At 42.9% G+C, this 20,616-nt stretch overlaps 2 protein-coding genes across 8 annotated transcripts; one reads left to right on the top strand and one right to left on the bottom strand.

Annotated features, from left to right (window-relative positions):
* Positions 1–88: 88 nt before the first annotated feature.
* Positions 89–5,226, bottom strand: LOC114780062 (serine protease 33). Of its 2 annotated transcripts, none has more exons than XM_028967581.1 (7): positions 4,562–5,226; positions 3,314–3,340; positions 3,135–3,226; positions 2,919–2,995; positions 1,970–2,241; positions 1,731–1,891; positions 89–1,025 (listed from the first exon to the last, which is right to left on the bottom strand). In XM_028967581.1, the coding sequence occupies exons 1-7, from the start codon at positions 4,593–4,595 to the stop codon at positions 771–773; spliced, it is 918 nt and encodes a 305-aa protein (XP_028823414.1). In that variant the 5' UTR covers positions 4,596–5,226; the 3' UTR covers positions 89–770. The 2 variants fall into 2 exon arrangements, with proteins under 2 accessions (XP_028823414.1, XP_028823413.1); XM_028967580.1 differs by having other exon boundaries at positions 3,314–3,343; positions 4,562–5,220.
* A 9,386-nt stretch (positions 5,227–14,612) lies between these two features.
* Positions 14,613–19,259, top strand: LOC114780060 (uncharacterized). Of its 6 annotated transcripts, none has more exons than XR_003747019.1 (4): positions 14,613–15,284; positions 15,993–16,093; positions 16,254–16,336; positions 18,743–19,259. XR_003747019.1 is itself a non-coding variant. In XM_028967578.1 (4 exons), exons 1-3 carry the CDS (start codon positions 14,714–14,716, stop codon positions 16,303–16,305), a joined length of 774 nt encoding a protein of 257 aa, XP_028823411.1. In that variant the 5' UTR covers positions 14,613–14,713; the 3' UTR covers positions 16,306–16,336; positions 18,774–19,259. The 6 variants fall into 6 exon arrangements, 4 of the variants coding, with proteins under 4 accessions (XP_028823411.1, XP_028823410.1, XP_028823408.1 ...); XR_003747020.1 differs by having other exon boundaries at positions 18,774–19,259; XM_028967578.1 differs by having other exon boundaries at positions 15,993–16,143; positions 18,774–19,259.
* Positions 19,260–20,616: the final 1,357 nt, after the last annotated feature.

A 20,616-nucleotide genomic window follows, 5' to 3' on the forward strand; every position in this document is an offset into this window, starting at 1 on the left:
AGAACATTTCTATAGACCAATATCTAAATCACTATAATGCTACTAATGCAACAAGATGGAGTTTTTTTACATTTTGCTCACAGACAAGTGAAATTCTTATTCAAATCATTTATTTAAAGGTTTAAAAATTCATATCAAAAATACATTGTGCTGAACATCACAGCTCTAATCATTGGTTTAAAAAAAAAAAAAAAAGAAAGAATAAAAATGAAACAGAAGTTATATTGTACATATACAAATATTGCCATGTCATTATGCTGACACCCTGTATACATGGCCCATATCTGAACATTAACTCATAAAACAGGCACTAGAGTCCAGCTGCAATTGTGAGGTATTCGATAAGTGTGCCAATAGCACTTATCTCCAGAGACTTGCTAAAACATTACAGATTAAAAAATAAAAACATGCTGAACTTTCATTTTAACCAGCTGACAAATGCATACATGGGTGATATCAACATGCGGAACAGTTGTTAATTAAAATATATGCACTGGGTTCTTTTTGCCAGCGTCATCCTGATAATCACGGATTTGGCACTCTGACTTGGCAGCATAAGAGGACGGTCCTTGAATTACTTGTTTTGGTCTATATAAAAAAACCATACTAACATCTGGAATATTAAAGTGGACAATGTAGTGCATGTGTCTATCTTAATAAAGTATAGAACTTTGATTCATAATTACCCTTTTCATACATTATTCTCTGATTCAAACATGATGTGTTCACAGTTTGAGTAGAACATGGCTCTGGAAGAATGGAGACTAATTTCAGGTTGCCTGGAGCTGGGTCATCACTATGATGAGGGCTGTCAGCATCACACCTATACCGGGACAGGTCAGTGATGCACTGCCATACAGCCGAACATCAGGTATGCTGGATTGGATAAAACTGGAAAATGCTGACACTTTGGCGTAGACCCCTGGCCTGTTGGGGACAGCACATCCCAGGCCAAAACTCACCACTCCAACCTGTACCCAGGTACCATTATCAGTCATGCACACAAGTGGCCCCCCGGAGTCTCCCTGTAAGTGAAAATCAGTAGAACAAATATGGGGATTTTTTACAAGATACTCCCTAAACAGTTTGGTAACCATGGTTGACTAAAAGCTCCTAGGTCAATGTTCCAATCATAAAGCAGTGTCCTAACTGCCCATAATCTTTAGGAGCCACCGTTTATTTTTAGCTTCAATCAGTACATCTTTCATTGCTTTAACATGACCAACAAAATCAACAGCCTGAGGTGTTGAAGGTTAATATCAATGCTTTGGCAATATCTAAGTAGTAAAATAAATGTATAAATTATGTGAAGTACTTGTCATTGCGATGCACTGCAGCATAGCAGAAGGTGCACAACAAAACCACCCTTAGTACTGAGCAGTGGGCAGCCATGACAGGCGCCCGGGGAACAGTGTGTGGGGACCGTGCTTTTGCTCAGTGGCACCTCGGCAGGTTTGGATTCAAACCAGAAGCCTTCCGATTACGGAGCCGCTTCCTTAACCACTACGCCACCACTGCCCCATATATATATATTGATTTACAAAATAGAGTGATTGCTAGGTAATGATAGCCAATGATAGTGGATATAAATTAATACAAGATTTATTCAAATATAGAATCTAAAAGAACTAAAAACCTGAAACTTTTATTAAAGTAAAATAAGTTTAAAAACACTAATTAAAATGACATATACTGAATAGCACTAAATACAATTCTATACATTTAAGTACCTGACAGGAGTCCTTGCCGCCTTCCTGGTATCCAGCACAGATCATGTCAGGGCCAATGTCAATAGGCTCTGTTGGCTGGGTGTTATACATTGCCTGACAGGATGTGGAGTCAATGAGGGGCACATCGACCTGCTGCAGAGTACCCAGACCCGACAGAGTCACTGGGTAAAGGAAGAGATTAGGAATTAGGATACGTGGGGTGGGCATAAAGCTGGCATCACTTCTGCAAACACACTGACCTCCATCTCGGATGTTGCCCCAGCCAGTGATTGTGCACATCTTATTGGGGGGAAACTGAGTGTCAGATGAAGGAAGGCAGACTGGCTGGACACGATCAGAATAGATCACTGGTTCCTGGAGCTGCACCAGAGCAAGGTCATGCCCCTGCTGTGGGTCCACGTACGTTCTTGGGATCACCACATTTCGTATACCGTAGACCGTTTCAAATGGGTTCATGCCATTTAATTGGTAGCGACCCACGTAGATCCGATATGAGCTGGTGTCGAGTGGACTAAAAGAAGAAATAGGGAAATTCAACATTAAAAACATTAAACATAAGTAATCCACATTCAAAGCCAAGTCATTTTCAGTAGAAATGGACAGATGTGTTTACAAACCCTTTTTTACACATTAACTTTTTATTTTATTTTAATGGGTTAGGCTTTCCATTTCAAATATCCAGAATGAGCAACATTATTACTAGGAGAAATGTAGATTTGGATATATTCTGGAATATAATAATATTCAGAATATCATTATGGATATTGGAAATGTGTTTTACATTTTTTTTTTTTATTCCATTAAATAATTTTTATTCATGTTCAGTTGTAAAGTAACAGAACTTTTCCTGTTTTCCGTCAAATGAATAATGATTATTGTTTTTGTAAAATTCGAGCAGCAACATAATTCATTATTTCAGTGAATTCTGAGCCGAGCAATATTGTCAGTTAAGATTCGTGGGTCATTAGGCCTGTTCCGAGACTAAAAGAGAACCAAACCCAATTGGTCCACCTACATCTATATGCCACATTCAAAGTCTGTTAAATTGTGTAGACAGATTGCATTCAATAGATAATTTCTTGTTCCTATTTACATCTTATTCTTGCTTTGTGACTTTGGATTACAAGCAAAGACAGGTAAAGCATTTGTTAATGAAGGAAATTGCAAACTAATCTAATGAGCACTCACTTGGGGAAGCAGTGTGCTGCAGACAGCACCCAGTTCTCGTTGATAATGGTTCCACCACAAATATGGCCTACATCAGTCTGAAAAAGTAACAATGATTTAATTAGAGGAGATAATCCTACAGTATACACCTATGAAAAATTCATATTTTATTAAACAAACAACATTTATACTCTACATGTGGTACATTTCCTCCAAACAGAGAGGATGGAAACTCACTTGAATATCCACCTGCCATGGCCATGATCCTTCTTCTGAATCAAACCCCCCAACGATCCGGTTACGCAATGGCTGCCACCCACAACTTGGAGCTGAAGAAATCAGCTATTAAGTGTTAAATTCTAAAATTATGAGATGAGGACGGCACACAGATCCTAGAAAGGAGAACATGAACTTACTCTGAGCAGAGCACATCCACAGGCCTGCTGCTAAAAAAGAAAGAGAAAATGAAATCAGGTCAGAAAAGGGCTCCTTTCTGGAGGATTAAAAATAAAACCATGTTTAATATACCCTTACTTAATTCTCCAAAACGTCACCAGCACTGACCCTGCTTATGCTTCATAGTGTGCCGGTCTTTACGGTCATTTCATGATTTGGAAGATATCAGCAGTACAAGTGTCCACTTTACTGTTACCATGTTCGCAACTCAGGGCGGTTTGCTTCGTTGCCCGAACGTAGATCATTGAAACCCCACTTTCCCTGAAATTCCCACACACAGTAGCTGGTTGTGGAGAAAGGAGACTAATTTTCCCTGAAATTCCCACACAGTATAGCCGGTTGTGGGGAAAGGAGACTAATTTTCCCTGAAATTCCCACATAGAATAGCCGGTTGTGGGGAAAGGAGACTAATTTTCCCTGAAATTCCCACATAGAATAGCCGGTTGTGGGGAAAGGAGACTAATTTTCCCAGAAATTCCCACATAGAATAGCCGGTTGTGGGGAAAGGAGACTAATTTTCCCTGAAATTCCCACATAGAATAGCCGGTTGTGGGGAAAGGAGACTAATTTTCCCTGAAATTCCCACACAGTATAGCCGGTTGTGGGGAAAGGAGACTAATTTTCCCTGAAATTCCCACATAGAATAGCCGGTTGTGGGGAAAGGAGACTCATTTTCCCTGAAATTCCCACATAGAATAGCCGGTTGTGGGGAAAGGAGACTAATTTTCCCAGAAATTCCCACATAGAATAGCCGGTTGTGGGGAAAGGAGACTAATTTTCCCTGAAATTCCCACATAGAATAGCCGGTTGTGGGGAAAGGAGACTAATTTTCCCTGAAATTCCCACATAGAATAGCCGGTTGTGGGGAAAGGAGACTAATTTTCCCTGAAATTCCCACATAGAATAGCCGGTTGTGGGGAAAGGAGACTCATTTTCCCTGAAATTCCCACATAGAATAGCCGGTTGTGGGGAAAGGAGACTAATTTTCCCTGAAATTCCCACATAGAATAGCCGGTTGTGGGGAAAGGAGACTCATTTTCCCTGAAATTCCCACACACAGTAGCCGGTTGTGGGGAAAGGAGACTAATTTTCCCTGAAATTCCCACATAGAATAGCCGGTTGTGGGGAAAGGAGACTAATTTTCCCTGAAATTCCCACATAGAATAGTCGGTTGTGGGGAAAACCCCATGTTTCAATGTCCGACTTACCTGCCCAGGTGAGGACGAGCGCCGCGCCGAGCATCTTCCTGTCCGGAACGCGAAGGAATATCGCCGCTAAATAAACTGGTCCGAGTTGGACTCCTGGCTGTCGTCGTACCGGGAGAAGGATAAAAATACCGAGAGAACGATGAAAGGCGGCAGCGGGATCGAGAGCGGGATCAGCTTCACCTCCAGCCCAGGGTGCGAGAAGGCGCGCCCTTCCTCCTTATTACTGCATGACAACTTCCGGTCTCATGCGGAAAAAAGCCCAGATTTGCCACTAATAACACAAATAGACGCCTTTAAAGTGGCCGTTTTAGCACGATGATAAAATGTGGGATTAAACTGGTTCAGGTGAACAAATCGCGTTCAGACGGAAGACGCAGCAGCTACGCGAGCGAAAGCAGCGTCAGGAGAACCAGAAAGACCAGTCCAGCCAGCCGGACCACCACGCATGGTACACGCACTCAATTATTTACTCTGTGTTGTCGTCAAGACATGTCGTTATTATTTTCATTCATTTTCTTCAAGTAGGCACAGTAGGATCATTTTATCATTTCCGTGCATTATGAAAGCATTCTGGAGCTTTGTTGGAACTCCATGCATTCCGATCGTCCTGTAGGGCTGTGCGTTGTCACGTGACTGCGGTCAATTGTGTCGCCGTTCGGTGTCCGTGGTCAGATCGTGCGCCGCTAAATTTGGGGTGTCCGCGTATTCTAGACATTAAGGTAGATGAACTGACGCGCTGTTCCGCGGTCGATCCGTCCTCGTCACCTCGACACGCATTTTGTGACGTTTTACAGCACGTATTCGCTGTGCCATTGTCCTGATGAACTTCTGCAATGTGTTTATGTCAATTCAGAGTTGTATTTATTTTTTCGCCAAGATCATTCGGAGCCCTGCGCCTGTCAGGCCACTCTTTCACTATTCGAGCCTGATGAATGCTGCCATTGTCATCTTGGAATGTGCCCGTGCTGTCAGGGAAGAAGAAATTCCCTGATTGAATAACCTGGAAGTTCAGTAGCTTCAGGTAGTCAGCTGACCTCGACCTGACCAACTGCAGCAGACCCAGACCATAGCTCCGCCCACACAGGCTTGTACAGTTGCACAGCAACAACAACAACATTTATTTGTTATATAGCCCATAATCACATACAGTATGTCTCAATGGGATTTGTCCTAGAAAAAAGAAGTGTAACAGGTGTAGTGGTGGTACTGGACAGTGCAGAGTGAAAGCGAGTGATTGTCATTGTGATACACTGCAGCACAGCACACTGTGCACACAATGAAATGTGTCCTCTTCATTTAACCATCACCCTTGGTGAGCAGTGGGCAGCCATGACAGGCATAATGCTACTGGTCTATTTGAAGATCCCAGAGGATTTAGCTGTTGTGGTGGTGGTGGCTGTGGTGACCCTCTGGTAAGTTTCATGCTTAGTCATCTCGTCAATTGTTCATTGGTCTTTTCGCTGGACTCTGGAGGTGGTTGTGCGCTTGATTCAGGACCTCGGAGAGAACAAACAGAAGCAGTGGCAGACGGTGGCATTGTACAACTGGTACTGAAAGATATTTGTGCTACACTGGACCGGTATGCTAACAAGGACAGCCTAACTAGGGTGTCTGTGCTTAACAAGGTGACTGTGTGATAAAGTGGACTTTAACAGAAGGCCACTAGATGAAGAAACCAGCAGATAAATCCTGGTTCCTGGCAACTGCTAAACGAGGACTCAGCATGAAACGAACCAGAGGGTCACCACAGCCACCACCACCGTCACAACTAAAACTTCAGGGATACCGCTCTGTATCACTCCTTCCGAAGGTTTCTTCCTTTCTTTTTTTCTCTCTCCTAGACTTTTTTTGAGTGTAGTTTTTCCTTGTGTGCAGAAGGGCCTGTCAAAGCCCATTGACACATACTGTTTGTGATTTTGGGCTATACAGTGGGTTGCAAAAATATTCGGCCACCTTGAACATTTCCACATTTTGTCACATTACAGCCACAAACATGAATCTATTTTATTGGAATTCCACATGAAAGAACAATACAAACTGGTGTACACTTGAGAATTAGAACGAAAATCATTCATGATTCCAAACATTTTTTACAAATAAATAAGTGAAAAGTGGGGTGTGTGTAATTATTCAGCCCCCTTTGGTCTGAGTGCAGTCAGTTGCCTGTAGACATTACCTAATGAGTGCTAATAGCTAAATAGAGTGCACATGTCTGTAATCTAATGTTAGTACAAATACAGCTGCTCTGTGGCGGCCTCATGGGTTGTTTAAGAGAATATTGGGAGTAACAACACCCAGACAGGTCAGGGATAAAGTTATTGAGAAATTTAAAGCAGGCTTATGCTACAAAAAGATTTCCCAAGCCTTGAACATCCCACAGAGGACTGTTCAAGTGATCATTCAGAAATGGAAGGAGTATGGAACAACTGTAAACCTACCAAGAGAAGGCCGTCCACCTACACACCGAATAAGGACAGCACTGATCAGAAATGCAGCCAAAAGGCCCATGCGGACTCTGAACGAGCTGCAGAGATCTACAGCTCAGGTGGGGGAATCTGTCCATAGGACAACTATTAGTCGTGCACTTCACAAAGTTGGCCTTTATGGAAGAGTGGCAAGAAGAAAGCCGTTGTTAAAAGAAAACTAGAAGAAGTCCCGTTTGCAGTTTGCCACAAGCCATGTGGGGGACACAGCAAACATGTGGAACAAGGTGCTCTGGTCAGATGAGACCAAAATGGCCAAAATGCAAAACATAAAATGCTATGTGTGGTGGTAAACTAACACCGCGCTCTGAATACACCATCCCCACTGTCAAATATGGTGGTGCTATCATGCTCTGTAGGTGCTTCTCTTCAGCAGGGACAGAGTTGGCAGGAAGCTGGTCAGAGTTGGTGGGAAGATGGATGGAGCCAAATACAGGGCGATCTTGGAAGAAAAACTCTTGGAGTCCCCAAAAGACTTGAGACTGGGGCGGAGGTTCACCTCCCTAAACATAAATCCAGGGCAACAATGGAATGGTTTAAAACAAAACATATCCATGTGTTAGAATGGCCCAGTCAATGTCTAAATCCAATCGAGAATCTGCCAGGATCGGAAAACCGCTATTCACAAACACTGTCCATCTAATCTGACTGAGCTGGAGCTGTTTTGCAAAGAAGAAAGTGTAAGAATTTAAGTCTCTAGATGTGCAAAGCTGGTAGAGACATACCCTAAAAGACTGGCAGCTGGAATTGCCGCTAAAGTATTGACTCAGGGGGCTGAATAAATATGCGCACACCACTTTTCAGTTATTTATTTGTAAAAAATTTTTGGAATCATGTATGATTTTCACTCCACTTTTCAAGTGCACACCACTTTGTATTGGTCTTTCATGTGGAATTCCAATAAAATAGATTCATGTTTTTGGCTGTAATGTGACAAAATGTGGAAAAGTTCAAGGGGGGCGAATACTTTTGCAACCCACTATATAAGAAATAAATGTTGTGTGTTAATTCTAGGCATTTGGTCGCTTGGTCGAGCTCAACAGGGTCTGTCGGTGAGTTGATCAGCATTGATAAATCTGGAAGGATATTAATAAACCTCTGCGCTGTACTTGATATAATAGTCCATTTGTCTCTATAATGAGGGGAGTTGAGTTTATCGTGTCTAAGACATATTTTTAACAGCAATAAGGAAATGATCTGAGATTATCTTAGATTGTGGAAAAGTGAAATCTTTCTATATTCAAACTGAAGGTCAGTACAAGATCGAGCGTGTGACCACCTTCGTGAGTAGGTCCTGTTATATGTTGGTTAACTCCAACTGAGTCTAATAAAAACAGGAATGCTGTTCTCAGCGAGTCTTCTAATTTATCACAGTGGATGTTAAAGTCCCCGACAATTAGGGCTTTATCCACAGATACAACCAGGTTGGAAACAAAGTCCGGGGGGGTCTATAAATAATAATTAGTGGAATAAAGTTATGGTTTTTATTTTGTGAGACTATAAAGGTTATGTTGGTATAGACAATCTCAAAAGAGGTAAATCCATGTCCGGGTTTATGTATAATACCAAGGTTATCATTATAAATTACGGTAAAGCCAACTCCTCTTCCAGTTAAGCAAGGTTGGTGTACATAGCTGAATCCAGGAGGGTTCTGAACGCTAACTGGTGCCCAGGTGGTGGGTTGCCCTGATGTTCTGACAGAGCAGCATTCATTTTCAGAATATCACAGGGAATGAGTGAAGGAGCCATAACTTATGTTGTTCAGTTAGGTAATTCATAAAGTCCTTAGTTTGGGATGTAATTCTTAAGATCCTTGAAGGTGAGAGCAGCTCACACCAAACAGTGCAGTACCGGAAGTGCTGCCAAGATATCAAAGGAGTGGCTTCAGAGCCCAGACTTGAAATCGAGACCTGGGACCTAAGCTTCATGCACCTTCATGCATCACTTCATTCACCTCTCTTCTTACCCAGATGCACCATCACTCTGGCAATGGGTCAGTCTGGACTAGTCAAACCACATGACCTTCTTCCATTGCTTCCATTGAGTCCAATCTTTAAACTCCCTAGCAAACCGAAGCCTTTTTTCCTCAGAGTTTTTCATGTGGAAATGCTCAATACTGCCACTGTTGAATATAGCCAAGAGTTCAAATGTTTGTTTTTATGATCTGATTTCACCAAAGTTAATCTGAAACAGATTAACATCTTTTCCACGACCACAGGATGCTACGTCCAAAATGGTTGGTTAAGAAATGATAAACTACTGAAACGCATCAGTTTGGATTAAAAATCTTGTTTCAAGTTGAAACTTAATGTGAAACATAATGGGGCAGTGGTGGCCTAGCCGGTAAGGAAACGGACCTGTAATCAGAGGTTGCCTGTTTGCCACTCAGCAAAGCACCGTCCCCACACACTGCTTCCCGGGCGTCTTTCATGGCTGCTCATTGCTCCCTCAGGTAATGGGTTAAATGCAGAGGACACATTTCACTGTGTCACCGTGTGCTGTGGTGTGTCACATGTGGCACATGTTTACAAATCATCCATCCAGTAATTATACAGTGGGAGGTCCTTATTTATTTGCTTTGTTAAATCCTGTCTCCTCAGTCCCCCTAGAGTATTTAAAACCACATACATTAAGTGTTTCTTAATAGTATGATAATGAATTTGATTGATCATGTATCGGAAGGGACTGACATTTATTCCAGCAGTTTCAGACACCACTAGATGTCATTGTTTTAGCACTAAGCTAGAACCGCACATCATATTACTTAATTACTAAATCACAATGATTTCTACATTTTTTAAAACCTGATCAGATGTGAACCCACTGTTCAGCACAGGGTTTAAATGGCCCAATACACCTGATGCAGCTGATATAATACTAATTCTTCAGTTCACACAGTGTCTCCACAGAGCTATGATTTGGAAAATGTAATTGCTCTGGTCATTTAGATCACATAACCCTTATATTATTAGTAGTATTATTAGTACCAGTATTATTATGATAAATACCAGTAACTGTAAATAGTGGAACTGCTGAACTGCCACTTTTTTTATGGTTTCATCAGATGAAATGAGCGAGCGGTTTATTAACCACACATTCAGAGATGTGGTGGCCCATACGATTTTGGGCTACATGGGTCCAGACTTACATTTACACTTGCAGCATTTATAAGAGGCCCTTATCCAGAGCGACTTACAATCAGTAGTTACAGGGACAGTCTCCCCTGGAGACACTCGGGGTTAAGTGTCCTGCTTAGGGACACAATTGTAGTAAGTGGGGTCTGAACCTGGATCTTCTGGTTTATAGGCATGTATGTTAACCACCATTACGCCTGGAGGCCACCGGTGTGTGGCGCATAATCTTCTGGTGAAATAAATTTAAAACTGATTAATTTAGATTAATCTCTATTTGATGAAGGAACCATATTTAAATTTGACAAAATAAGATTTTTGGCTTTCAAATATTCCCCTAAATTGTCTCCTCCACCCATTCTAGAGGTAATAGAGGCAGAATTGATGTGCAGTTACTTGTTCCTCCTGTCTGGTTGCTGCTTCAACCACTTATTTTTTACCTAAATGTAATTAATTTTACATTAAACTAAACTCATTACTAGGATTTAAGCGAAACCTGCTGAATGCATTACTATGAACGTGTAAATTGAATATTCATACCTCAGCTGGAGTTTGGCGAGTTCCGTTTACAGCCGTGGTGATTGGCTTCAATACATGTGATTTATCACACTCCTTTATTATGCTGTTCAAGCTACCAAGATCATATAATAAACAGAAGCAGCATTGTACAAATGGTAAGATCCATTAAACACTGTCTGTGCTTAACAGGGGGACTGTGTGATAAAGTGGACTTAGTAACTGACACTGTGTCTGGGACTTTAACAGAAGGCCAGACAAAACAGATTTAAGTCCCGGACACTGACCGGCAAGCCGTTCACCAACTCCGGGGCGAGACCATTTAGAGCTTTATAGGCCAAAAGTAGGATTTTGTAGTCAATCCTAAATTTGATGGGTTACCAGTGCAGTGATTGTAAGACTGGGGTGATGTGGTCAAATTTCCTAGTTCGAACTCTGGCTGCAGCATTCTGTACTAGATGGAGTTTACTCATGTATCTACTAGAGCATCCAGACAATAATGCATTACAGTAATCTAACCTTGATGTAATAAATGCATGGACCAACTTTTCTGCATCATGCATTGAAATGATATTTCTTATTTTCGCAATATTTCTAAGGTGAAAGAATGCTATTCTAGTGACATTATCTACATGCGAACTGAATGAGAGACCTGCGTTGACGAGGACACCTAGATCCTTACGTCTGTACTTGGTAAGATAGAGAGGCTATCCATGTTATGATGTAGTCAGACAGGAGTTAGAACTTTTTGGACTTGTTTAGAAGAAGAAGGATGAGCACAATCCCAGTCTGGAGAGAGCTGTTTATTATAGTATTGATCTCTAGGTTTAATGGCTGAAATGTTTCTTTTTATTAAGCTTGTGTAAAATTGGTCAATAGCTCAGCTTTATGATTTCATAATCCTGATAATATGTTCAACCTCTTGGCATGAGACATAAGGGAAGCATTCAGTGCAATTTTATGATATTTAGCTAGAGGTGAATGGTGTCACATACAGGGAGTGCAGAATTATTAGGCAAATGAGTATTTTGCATGTTGTCTTACTCCAAGCTGTATAGGCTTGAAAGCCTACTACCAATTAAGCATATTATGTGATGTGCATCTCTGTAATGAGAAGGGGTGTGGTCTAATGACATCAACACCCTATATCAGGTGTGCATAATTATTAGGCAACTTCCTTTCCTTTGGCAAAATGGGTCAAAAGAAGGACTTGACAGGCTCAGAAAAGTCAAAAATAGTGAGATATCTTGCAGAGGGATGCAGCACTCTTAAAATTGCAAAGCTTCTGAAGCGTGATCATTGAACAATCAAGCGTTTCATTCAAAATAGTCAACAGGGTCGCAAGAAGCGTGTGGGAAAAACCAAGGTGCAAAATAACTGCCCATAAACTGAGAAAAGTCAAGCGTGCAGCTGCCAAGATGCCACTTGCCACCAGTTTGGCCATATTACAGAGCTGCAACACCACTGGAGTGCCCAAAAGCACAAGGTGTGCAATACTCAGAGACATGGCCAAGGTAAGAAAGGCTGAAAGACGACCAACACTGAACAAGACACACAAGCTGAAACGTCAAGACTGGGCCAAGAAATTTCTCAAGAATGATTTTTCTAAGGTTTTATGGACTGATGAAATGAGAGTCTTGATGGGCCAGATGGATGGGCCCATGGCTGGATTGGTAAAGGGCAGAGAGCTCCAGTCCGACTCAGACGCCAGCAAGGTGGAGGTGGAGTACTGGTTTGGGCTGGTATCATCAAAGATGAGCTTGTGGGGCCTTTTCGGGTTGAGGATGGAGTCAAGCTCAACTCCCAGTCCTACTGCCAGTTTCTGGAAGACACCTTCTTCAAGCAGTGGAACAGGAAGTCTGCATCCTTCAAGAAAAACATGATTTTCATGCAGGAAAATGCTCCATCACACGCGTCCAAGTACTCCACAGCGTGGCTGCAAGAAAGGGTATAAAAGAAGAAAAACTAATGACATGGCCTCCTTGTTCACCTGATCTGAACCCCATTGAGAACCTGTGGTCCATCATCAAATGTGAGATTTACAAGGAGGGGAAACAGTACACCTCTCTGAACAGTGTCTGGGAGGCTGTGGTTGCTGCTACACGCAATGTTGATGGTGAACAGATCAAAACACTGACAGAATCCATGGATGGCAGGCTTTTGAGTGTCCTTGCAAAGAAAGGTGGCTATATTGGTCGCTGATTTGTTTTTGAATGTCAGAAATGTATATTTGTAAATGTGGAGATGTTATATTGGTTTCACTGGTAAAAATAAATAATTGAAATGGGTATATATATTTTTTTTTGTTAAGTTGCCTAATAATTATGCACAGTAATAGTCACCTGCACACACAGATACCCCCCTAAAATAGCTAAAAATAAAAACAAACTAAAAACTACTTCCAAAAACATTCAGCTTTGATATTAATGAGTTTTTCGGGTTCATGGAGAACATGGTTGTTGTTCAATAATAAAATTATTCCTCAAAAATACAACTTGCCTAATAATTCTGCACTCCATGTACATTATTTTCAAAATTCAAAATCCTATGTAAATCTATATAAAAATATGTGAAGAAAGAACAGTAAACCGCACATCATCTCTGAACCCAACATCAACGCCTTTGCATATGAACTGGTCATTTTCCCCTTTGAATGAACAGGACTTGCAAAATTGGTTTGATACAGTAAACCCTCTTGTCAACAATCATAACAATGCAAGGACATTATTTCTGAGATGCAGGAGTATTCATTTAACAAAATTATAAATGAGGAATGAGTGGTGTGTGTGCTGTGACGTCCCGTGGCAGACTATGGGTGTTTTCTGTTGTGTTTGTGTGTGTCTCTCTCTTTCTGTCTCTGTAATGTTGCAGGGTGGCTCCTCATCAGCCATGATTGGACTCCTCCCACTTCCTGCCGTGATTGGTGGGCTGTAATCAGGAAGAGGATTCAAAATGGTGGCTGCTTTGGTGAAGAAGAAGAGAGTTGGTGAAAAGAGGAGGAGAGTGTTTGTGGAAGATAGACTGTTGTTGGTAGAGAAGAATGTTGTTGGTAAAGTGAAGGATTAGGACGAGAAGATAGGTCTTAGACTGCCCAGACCTGTTTTGTGTTTCTGTTGTTGTTTAAATGTCTTTGTTTGTAATAAAAGATTAGTATTAAGTGTTGTGCGTCGTTTTGGAGTTTATACTCATGTCCCATTTGTTATGTCCCTGACCCTAGACCGGGGACGTAACAAATTTTGGGGGCTCGTCCGGGATTTCCTATCGCGTAGGTAGGATATTGTGTGGACCTTGGCAACTGTTCTCATCTGGGTGAGTTTGAGTTTTTTCTGTTTATGTGGGTTTTCTGGTGAACTCTGGATAGGTAGAGCTGTCCAGCTGGGTTCTGCCTTGAGCGGATCCTTCCAACGGATGCTGTTTGTTATGTTTGTTTGTTGTTTTGGTTTATTGTTTTTGGGGAAAAATCCAGGGGGAGGTACGCGTCGAGCATTTCTGTCTCAGTCAGAGACTGGAAATGTTGCGAGCTTGCGTTTAAAGGTGCCTAAAACTGGTAACTTCCCTGAAGACTAGCTAGATCTTAGGTAGCTGGCTGGTTAGGTAGATTAGGAGCTGGAGTTCCTAGAATCCCACAGGAGCAGACTGACTCTGGTATACATCCCAGTGAGCTGTAGTTGGGTCTGTGTAGTTTCTCTTTGTTTTGGTGGGTTCACCAAGTAATTCAAGTTATATTTTGTTGTGAGATTAGAATTACAAGTCACTATGGCAACAGGTTTGAGGGTTTTGTTGAGTTCCCTTCCGATGAGATGTTAGCAGAGTTAACCAAGGAGCAGCTATTGGGTGTAGCTGACTTTTATGGCATACCCATTGCCAGCGCTGATAGAAAGTTGAAAGACTTATTAGTAACAGCGTTAAAAGTCGGGTTGGTGGAAAAGGGGGTACCATGTGTTAAATCTGGTAGTCCACTTTCTGCTGAGGGCTTGGAAGAGTCCGGCGAGAGTTTCTCTAGTGAAATTCGGTTAAAGGAAATGTCACTGCAAGAGAAGCAGATGCAGCTTGAAGCAGCAAAACTGCGGGCTGACCGAGAAGCTCGTGGGCTGCGTGAAAAGGAGCTAGCGCATCAGCTACAACTCAAGCAATTGGAACTGGAAGAACATGATCGCGAACGCCAGTTGCACCTTAAGCAAATGGAGTTGGAAGAACGTGATCGCGAACGCCAGTTTGAGCGTGAACGTCAAGAACGAGACCTAGAATTAAAGCGTCTCGAACTTGAATTAGCTTCCAAGTCTGTCCTGTCTGTCGAGTCGCAAACCCCTGTTTTCGATGTCAGCCGACATATTAGACTGGTGCCTCCATTTTCTGAGGACGAGGTGGAAAAATATTTTAGTCACTTTGAACGAGTAGCAACAACTTTACAGTGGCCTAAAGTTGTTTGGACGCTGCTACTGCAGTGTGTTCTTGTGGGCAAGGCTCAGGAAGTTTACTCTTCACTTTCTTTGCAGCAGAGCTCTGACTATGATGTGGTAAAGACTTCAATTCTGAACGCGTACGAACTTGTCCCGGAAGCGTACCGTCAAAGATTCCGGAAGTCTAGGAAGGGTGAGCAAATTACGTATGTGGAGTTTGCCAGAGAGAAAGAAGCTTTGTTTAACCAGTGGTGTGTTTCCAGTAAGGTCAGTACGTGGGAACAGCTTCGTGAATTAATCCTTTTGGAGGAATTTAAAAACTGCGTCCCGGAAGCTGTTGCCACTCATCTGAACGACCAGAAGGTGTCAACGCTGGCGCAGGCAGCCGTCTGCGCAGATGAATTCATGCTTACTCATAAAGTTGTGTTTTATTCAGTCTCACGAAAACCAGATCGGGATGTGAGTTTCCGACGGGATCGGAACGTATTTCGATCTTCGCCCGTTTCCTTTAGTGATGGTCGCGCATGTTTTTATTGTCACGAGACCGGCCACCTCATCGCTAAATGCCCAAAACTCTTAAAGAAGCACGGTTCACCTCCTAAATCCTCACCAAAAGGGGTTGGGTTTGTTCAGTCTGCTGTGAGTGTCCCCACTATTGTTGATCCTGTCTATGAACCTTTTGTGCTTGCTGGTACAGTTTCCGCAGCTGCTGGAAACAGTAGTGCAGTGCCAGTGCGCATTTTACGAGACACCGGTGCTGCGCAGTCTTTTGTTTTAGCGAATGTCTGGCCCTTTTCTGATGACACGTTCTGTGGCTCTTATGTACTGGTGCGGGGTATTGAATTAGGCATCGTTAAAGTGCCACTGCACGTTGTAAACCTGCACTGTGCTTTATTTTCAGGTTCGTGCAAAGTCGCAGTGCGCCCCGAACTGCCTATGCAGGGAATCGATTTTATTCTTGGGAACGATTTGGCTGGAGGGAAAGTTCTTCCCCTTCCGGAGGTCATTGATAACCCTGCGGTTCCACCCTCTTCAGTGGTGCCGGGTTATGAGTCAGTTTTCCCTGCTTGTGCAGTCACCCGAGCGCAGGCACGCCGGCCGAGTACGGATGAGCTGTGTGATACGTTTATGGCTGTTTCTGACCCTCTGGTCTCCCGTGCAGCGCCATCAGACGGCGGAGTGGTAGAGGGAGCGCCGCGGACGCGTGCTGTTAATGGCCATGATGATGAAACAATGTCGCTGCCTGTAAGTAAAACGCTTATATCCCAGGAGCAGCGAAAAGACTCTACTTTAACGCAGTGTCGTTCGGCTGTTGTTGACAAGGCCAACATAACTGCAAATTCGGTAGCCTTTTTCTGGGATAAAGGGATCTTGATGAGGAAGTGGAATCCTCCAACTGCTGATGACGTAGGTTGGAATTCAGTATATCAAGTGGTGGTTCCTCTTAAATTTCGGTCTCAGGTGCTGTGTTTAGGGCATGGCAACGTGATGTCTGGACACTTGGGAGTAACAAAAACATATAACAGGATTTTGCGCCATTTCTTTTGGCCTGGGTTGAAATCCGATGTTGTTCAATATTGTCGATCGTGTCACGTTTGTCAATTGGCTGGTAAACCGAACCAGTCAATTCCACCCACGCCACTCTGTCCTGTGCCTGTCCTCACCGAACCATTTTCGAAGATAATTTTAGATTGTGTTGGTCCACTTCCTCGTACCAAAACAGGTTTTAAATACTTGCTGACGATAATGTGTAGTGCCACACGTTTCCCGGAAGCAGTTCCGTTACGCTCACTAAAGGCTAAGAATATAGTGAGAGCCTTAGTGACGTTCTTTTCTACTTTTGGACTTCCAAAATTGGTCCAAACGGACCAAGGTTCGAATTTCCTGTCTCGCCTTTTTAAGCAAGTTTTGGAGGAATTACAAATAAAGCATCTGGTATCAAGTGCTTACCATCCTCAGTCACAAGGAGCATTGGAACGTTTTCACCATGCTCCGTACTTATTGCTTAGCTTCGGCTAAAGAGTGGGATGAGGGTCTCCCACTATTGTTGTTTGCCATTCGTGAAACTGTTCAGGAGTCTTTGGGATTCAGTCCTGCTGACCTTGTATTCGGTCACACCGTGCGTGGTCCACTCAAGCTTCTTAAAGAAGCCTGGGTAGCTGAACCATTGACAGAGACTAATGTGCTGGATCATGTCAGTTCCTTTCGGGAACGGCTTCATAATGCTTGTGCTACTGCTCGAGCTTCCTTACAACATGCACAAGGGTCTATGAAAGCCCGATATGATCAGAAAGCAGTCTCTCGATCTTTTCAGCCGGGTGACAGAGTTCTGGTTTTATTACCACTAATGGGGTCTGCTCTCCAAGCAAAATTCTCAGGTCCTTATGTGGTGGAGTCCCAGTTAAGTGACACTGATTACGTTGTTCGCACTCCTGACCGTAAACGTAAAATGCGTGTATGTCATGTGAACATGCTCAAGAAATACGTTATGAGAGACAGTGATGCAACACAGGACAATGTAGATCCACCAGGTAAAGGAGCTGCTGTGTTATCCGTGGCTTCTATGCCCCTGCTAGATGCTTATTCTCCCGAGGAGGATGGGTTACATCTAGGAAATGTTCCTGTGTCTTCGCCCAGATTACACAACAGTGTGATCTTACAAAACTTAGATGCACATCTGTCACATTTGCCTCTTAATGAACGGGAGCAGGTTATGATTTTAATTCGGACATATAAGATATTGTTTGGTGATGTTCTGTCATGTACTACAGTATTAAAGCATGACATTGATGTTGGTGAACATGCCCCAATCAGACAGCACCCGTACAGACTAAATCCCACTAAGCGTACGGTAATGCAGTCTGAGGTTGATTATTTGTTGGAACATGGGTTCTCCGTGCCAAGCTGTAGTCCATGGAGTAGTCCCTGTCTGTTAGTACCTAAGCCTGATGGTACAGTTCGTTTCTGTACTGATTACAGAAAAGTAAATGCAGTAACTAGACCCGATTCATTTCCATTGCCCCGAATGGAAGATTGTGTTGATAGGGTTGGTTCGGCTCGTATTGTCAGTAAATTAGACTTGCTTCGTGGTTACTGGCAAGTTCCGTTGACTCCCCGAGCTTCTGAAATTTCTGCTTTCGTCACACCGGATAATTTCTTAGAATATACGGTTATGCCTTTTGGGTTACGTAATGCACCAGCGACTTTTCAGCGTCTAATGGCTAAAGTGCTTTGTGGAATTAAAAACTGCGACGCTTATTTAGATGACATTATTGTCTATTCGTCCACTTGGACCGAACATATCCACACTCTGACAGCTGTGTTCAAGCGGCTGCAGGATGCATCGCTGACTTTGAACTTGGCGAAGTGTGAGTTCGGCAAAGCCACTGTGACTTACCTAGGTAAAGAGGTGGGTCAAGGCCAGGTAAAACCTGTGATGGCTAAGATTCAGGCCATTCTTGCCTTCCCAGTTCCCACATCGAAAAGGGAACTGCGCCGATTTTTGGGAATGGCTGGATACTACCGGGCTTTTTGTAAAAACTTTTCGGAGGTAGTGTGTCCGTTGACTGAACTGCTGCGAGGCAGAGTACAGTTTAGTTGGAACGATGAATGCCAGAATGCTTTTATGTCTGTGAAAACCCTTCTTTGCAGTACCCCTGTTCTTGCTGCTCCTGACTTCCAGCGCCCTTTCAAACTGGAGGTGGATGCCAGTGCTGTTGGAGCTGGGGCTGTGCTGTTACAGGAAGATGCGGATGGAGTTGATCATCCCATCTGCTTCTTCTCAAAGAAGTTCTTAAAACATCAGGTGAACTACAGCACCATTGAAAAGGAGGCGCTAGCACTGATTTTAGCATTGCAACATTTTGAAGTATACATTGGGTCTACCACACAACCTGTTTTCGTTTTTACTGACCACAATCCCCTGGTGTTTTTATCTCGGATGAAAAACACAAATCAGCGTATTATGCGCTGGTCCTTGGTTTTGCACGGGTTCAATTTAGAAATTAAGTACAAACGTGGGACGGACAACGTTTTGGCTGACGCCTTGTCACGGGCCTTTTAGTTTTTTTTTTGGGTGAATCAACATAGTACGTTGATTTTTGGTGGTGGGGGTGTGACCTCCCGTGGCAGACTATGGGTGTTTTCTGTTGTGTTTGTGTGTGTGTCTCTCTCTTTCTGTCTCTGTAATGTTGCAGGGTGGCTCCTCATCAGCCATGATTGGACTCCTCCCACTTCCTACCGTGATTGGTGGGCTGTTATCAGGAAGAGGATTCAAAATGGTGGCTGCTTTGGTGAAGAAGAGAGTTGGTGAAAAGAGGAGGAGAGTGTTTGTGGAAGATAGACTGTTGTTGGTAGAGAAGAATGTTGTTGGTGAAGTGAAGGATTAGGACGAGAAGATAGGTCTTAGACTGCCCAGACCTGTTTTGTGTTTCTGTTGTTGTTTAAATGTCTTTGTTTGTAATAAAAGATTAGTATTAAGTGTTGTGCGTCGTTTTGGAGTTTATACTCATATGTCCCATTTGTTATGTCCCTGACCCTAGACCGGGGACGTAACAGTGCAGTGCATTCAGAAAGGATTCAAAGCGCATCACTGTTTCCACATTTTGTTATGTTACAGCCTTATTCCAAAATGGATTAAATGCATTTTTCTTCAGAATTCTACACACAACACCCCATAATGACAATGCGAAAAAAGTTATATTTGAAAAAAAGTTATATATGAAAAGGTTTACTTGAGGTTTTGGCAAATTTATTGAAAATAAAAAAACTTCATAAGACCAGAAACAACACGTGCAGTGACTTCACTGGCTTCTTTGGACATATCGAAGAAAGCCCTCATACAGAGATTTTCTTTCAATAATGATAGGACAAAACAACAACAACAAAACTGTAAGAGCTTCAACTTTAAATCATGATATTCTACTGCTACACAAATCAGACTAATTGAACGACTTCTTTGCACGTTTGCACAAACAGGCCCCAGGCAGTTCGGATGGGTGGCCACACCTCCTCCATCATCAGACTGAGCACAGGAGCACCACAGGGACGCGTGCTTAGTCCCCTGCTCTTCATCCTGCTGCCTCACAACTACACAGCCACACACACCACCAACCACATCATCAAACTTTGCAGATGATACGACTGTCAGGGACGATGAGTCGGGGAACAGAGAGGAGGTGGAACGGCTGTCTGCAATCTGTCTCTGAATGTCACAATGAGATCATTACGGACTTCAGGAAACTTCTGACCACAGGAGCTGACCCCCCACTACTGGACACATTTCACAATTTTACTATTGCCATTGTCATTGTGATACACAGCACACATAAAACTAAATGTGCCCTCTGTATTTAACCCATTGTGCAGGACCCTTCACACACCTCAAATGGACATTTCGCACTCCTGCCCTACTAAAGATGGCTCTGCAGCATCAGAGTTTTTACCCCCAGGCTGTCCGGCTCCTCAATATGTCGCCCCAGGATCATCCACATCATCTCAACCACATCAAAGCCCTAAATCATCTG

The sequence above is a fragment of the Denticeps clupeoides genome, unplaced genomic scaffold (assembly GCF_900700375.1).
Source record: "Denticeps clupeoides unplaced genomic scaffold, fDenClu1.1, whole genome shotgun sequence".
NCBI lineage: Eukaryota > Metazoa > Chordata > Actinopteri > Clupeiformes > Denticipitidae > Denticeps > Denticeps clupeoides.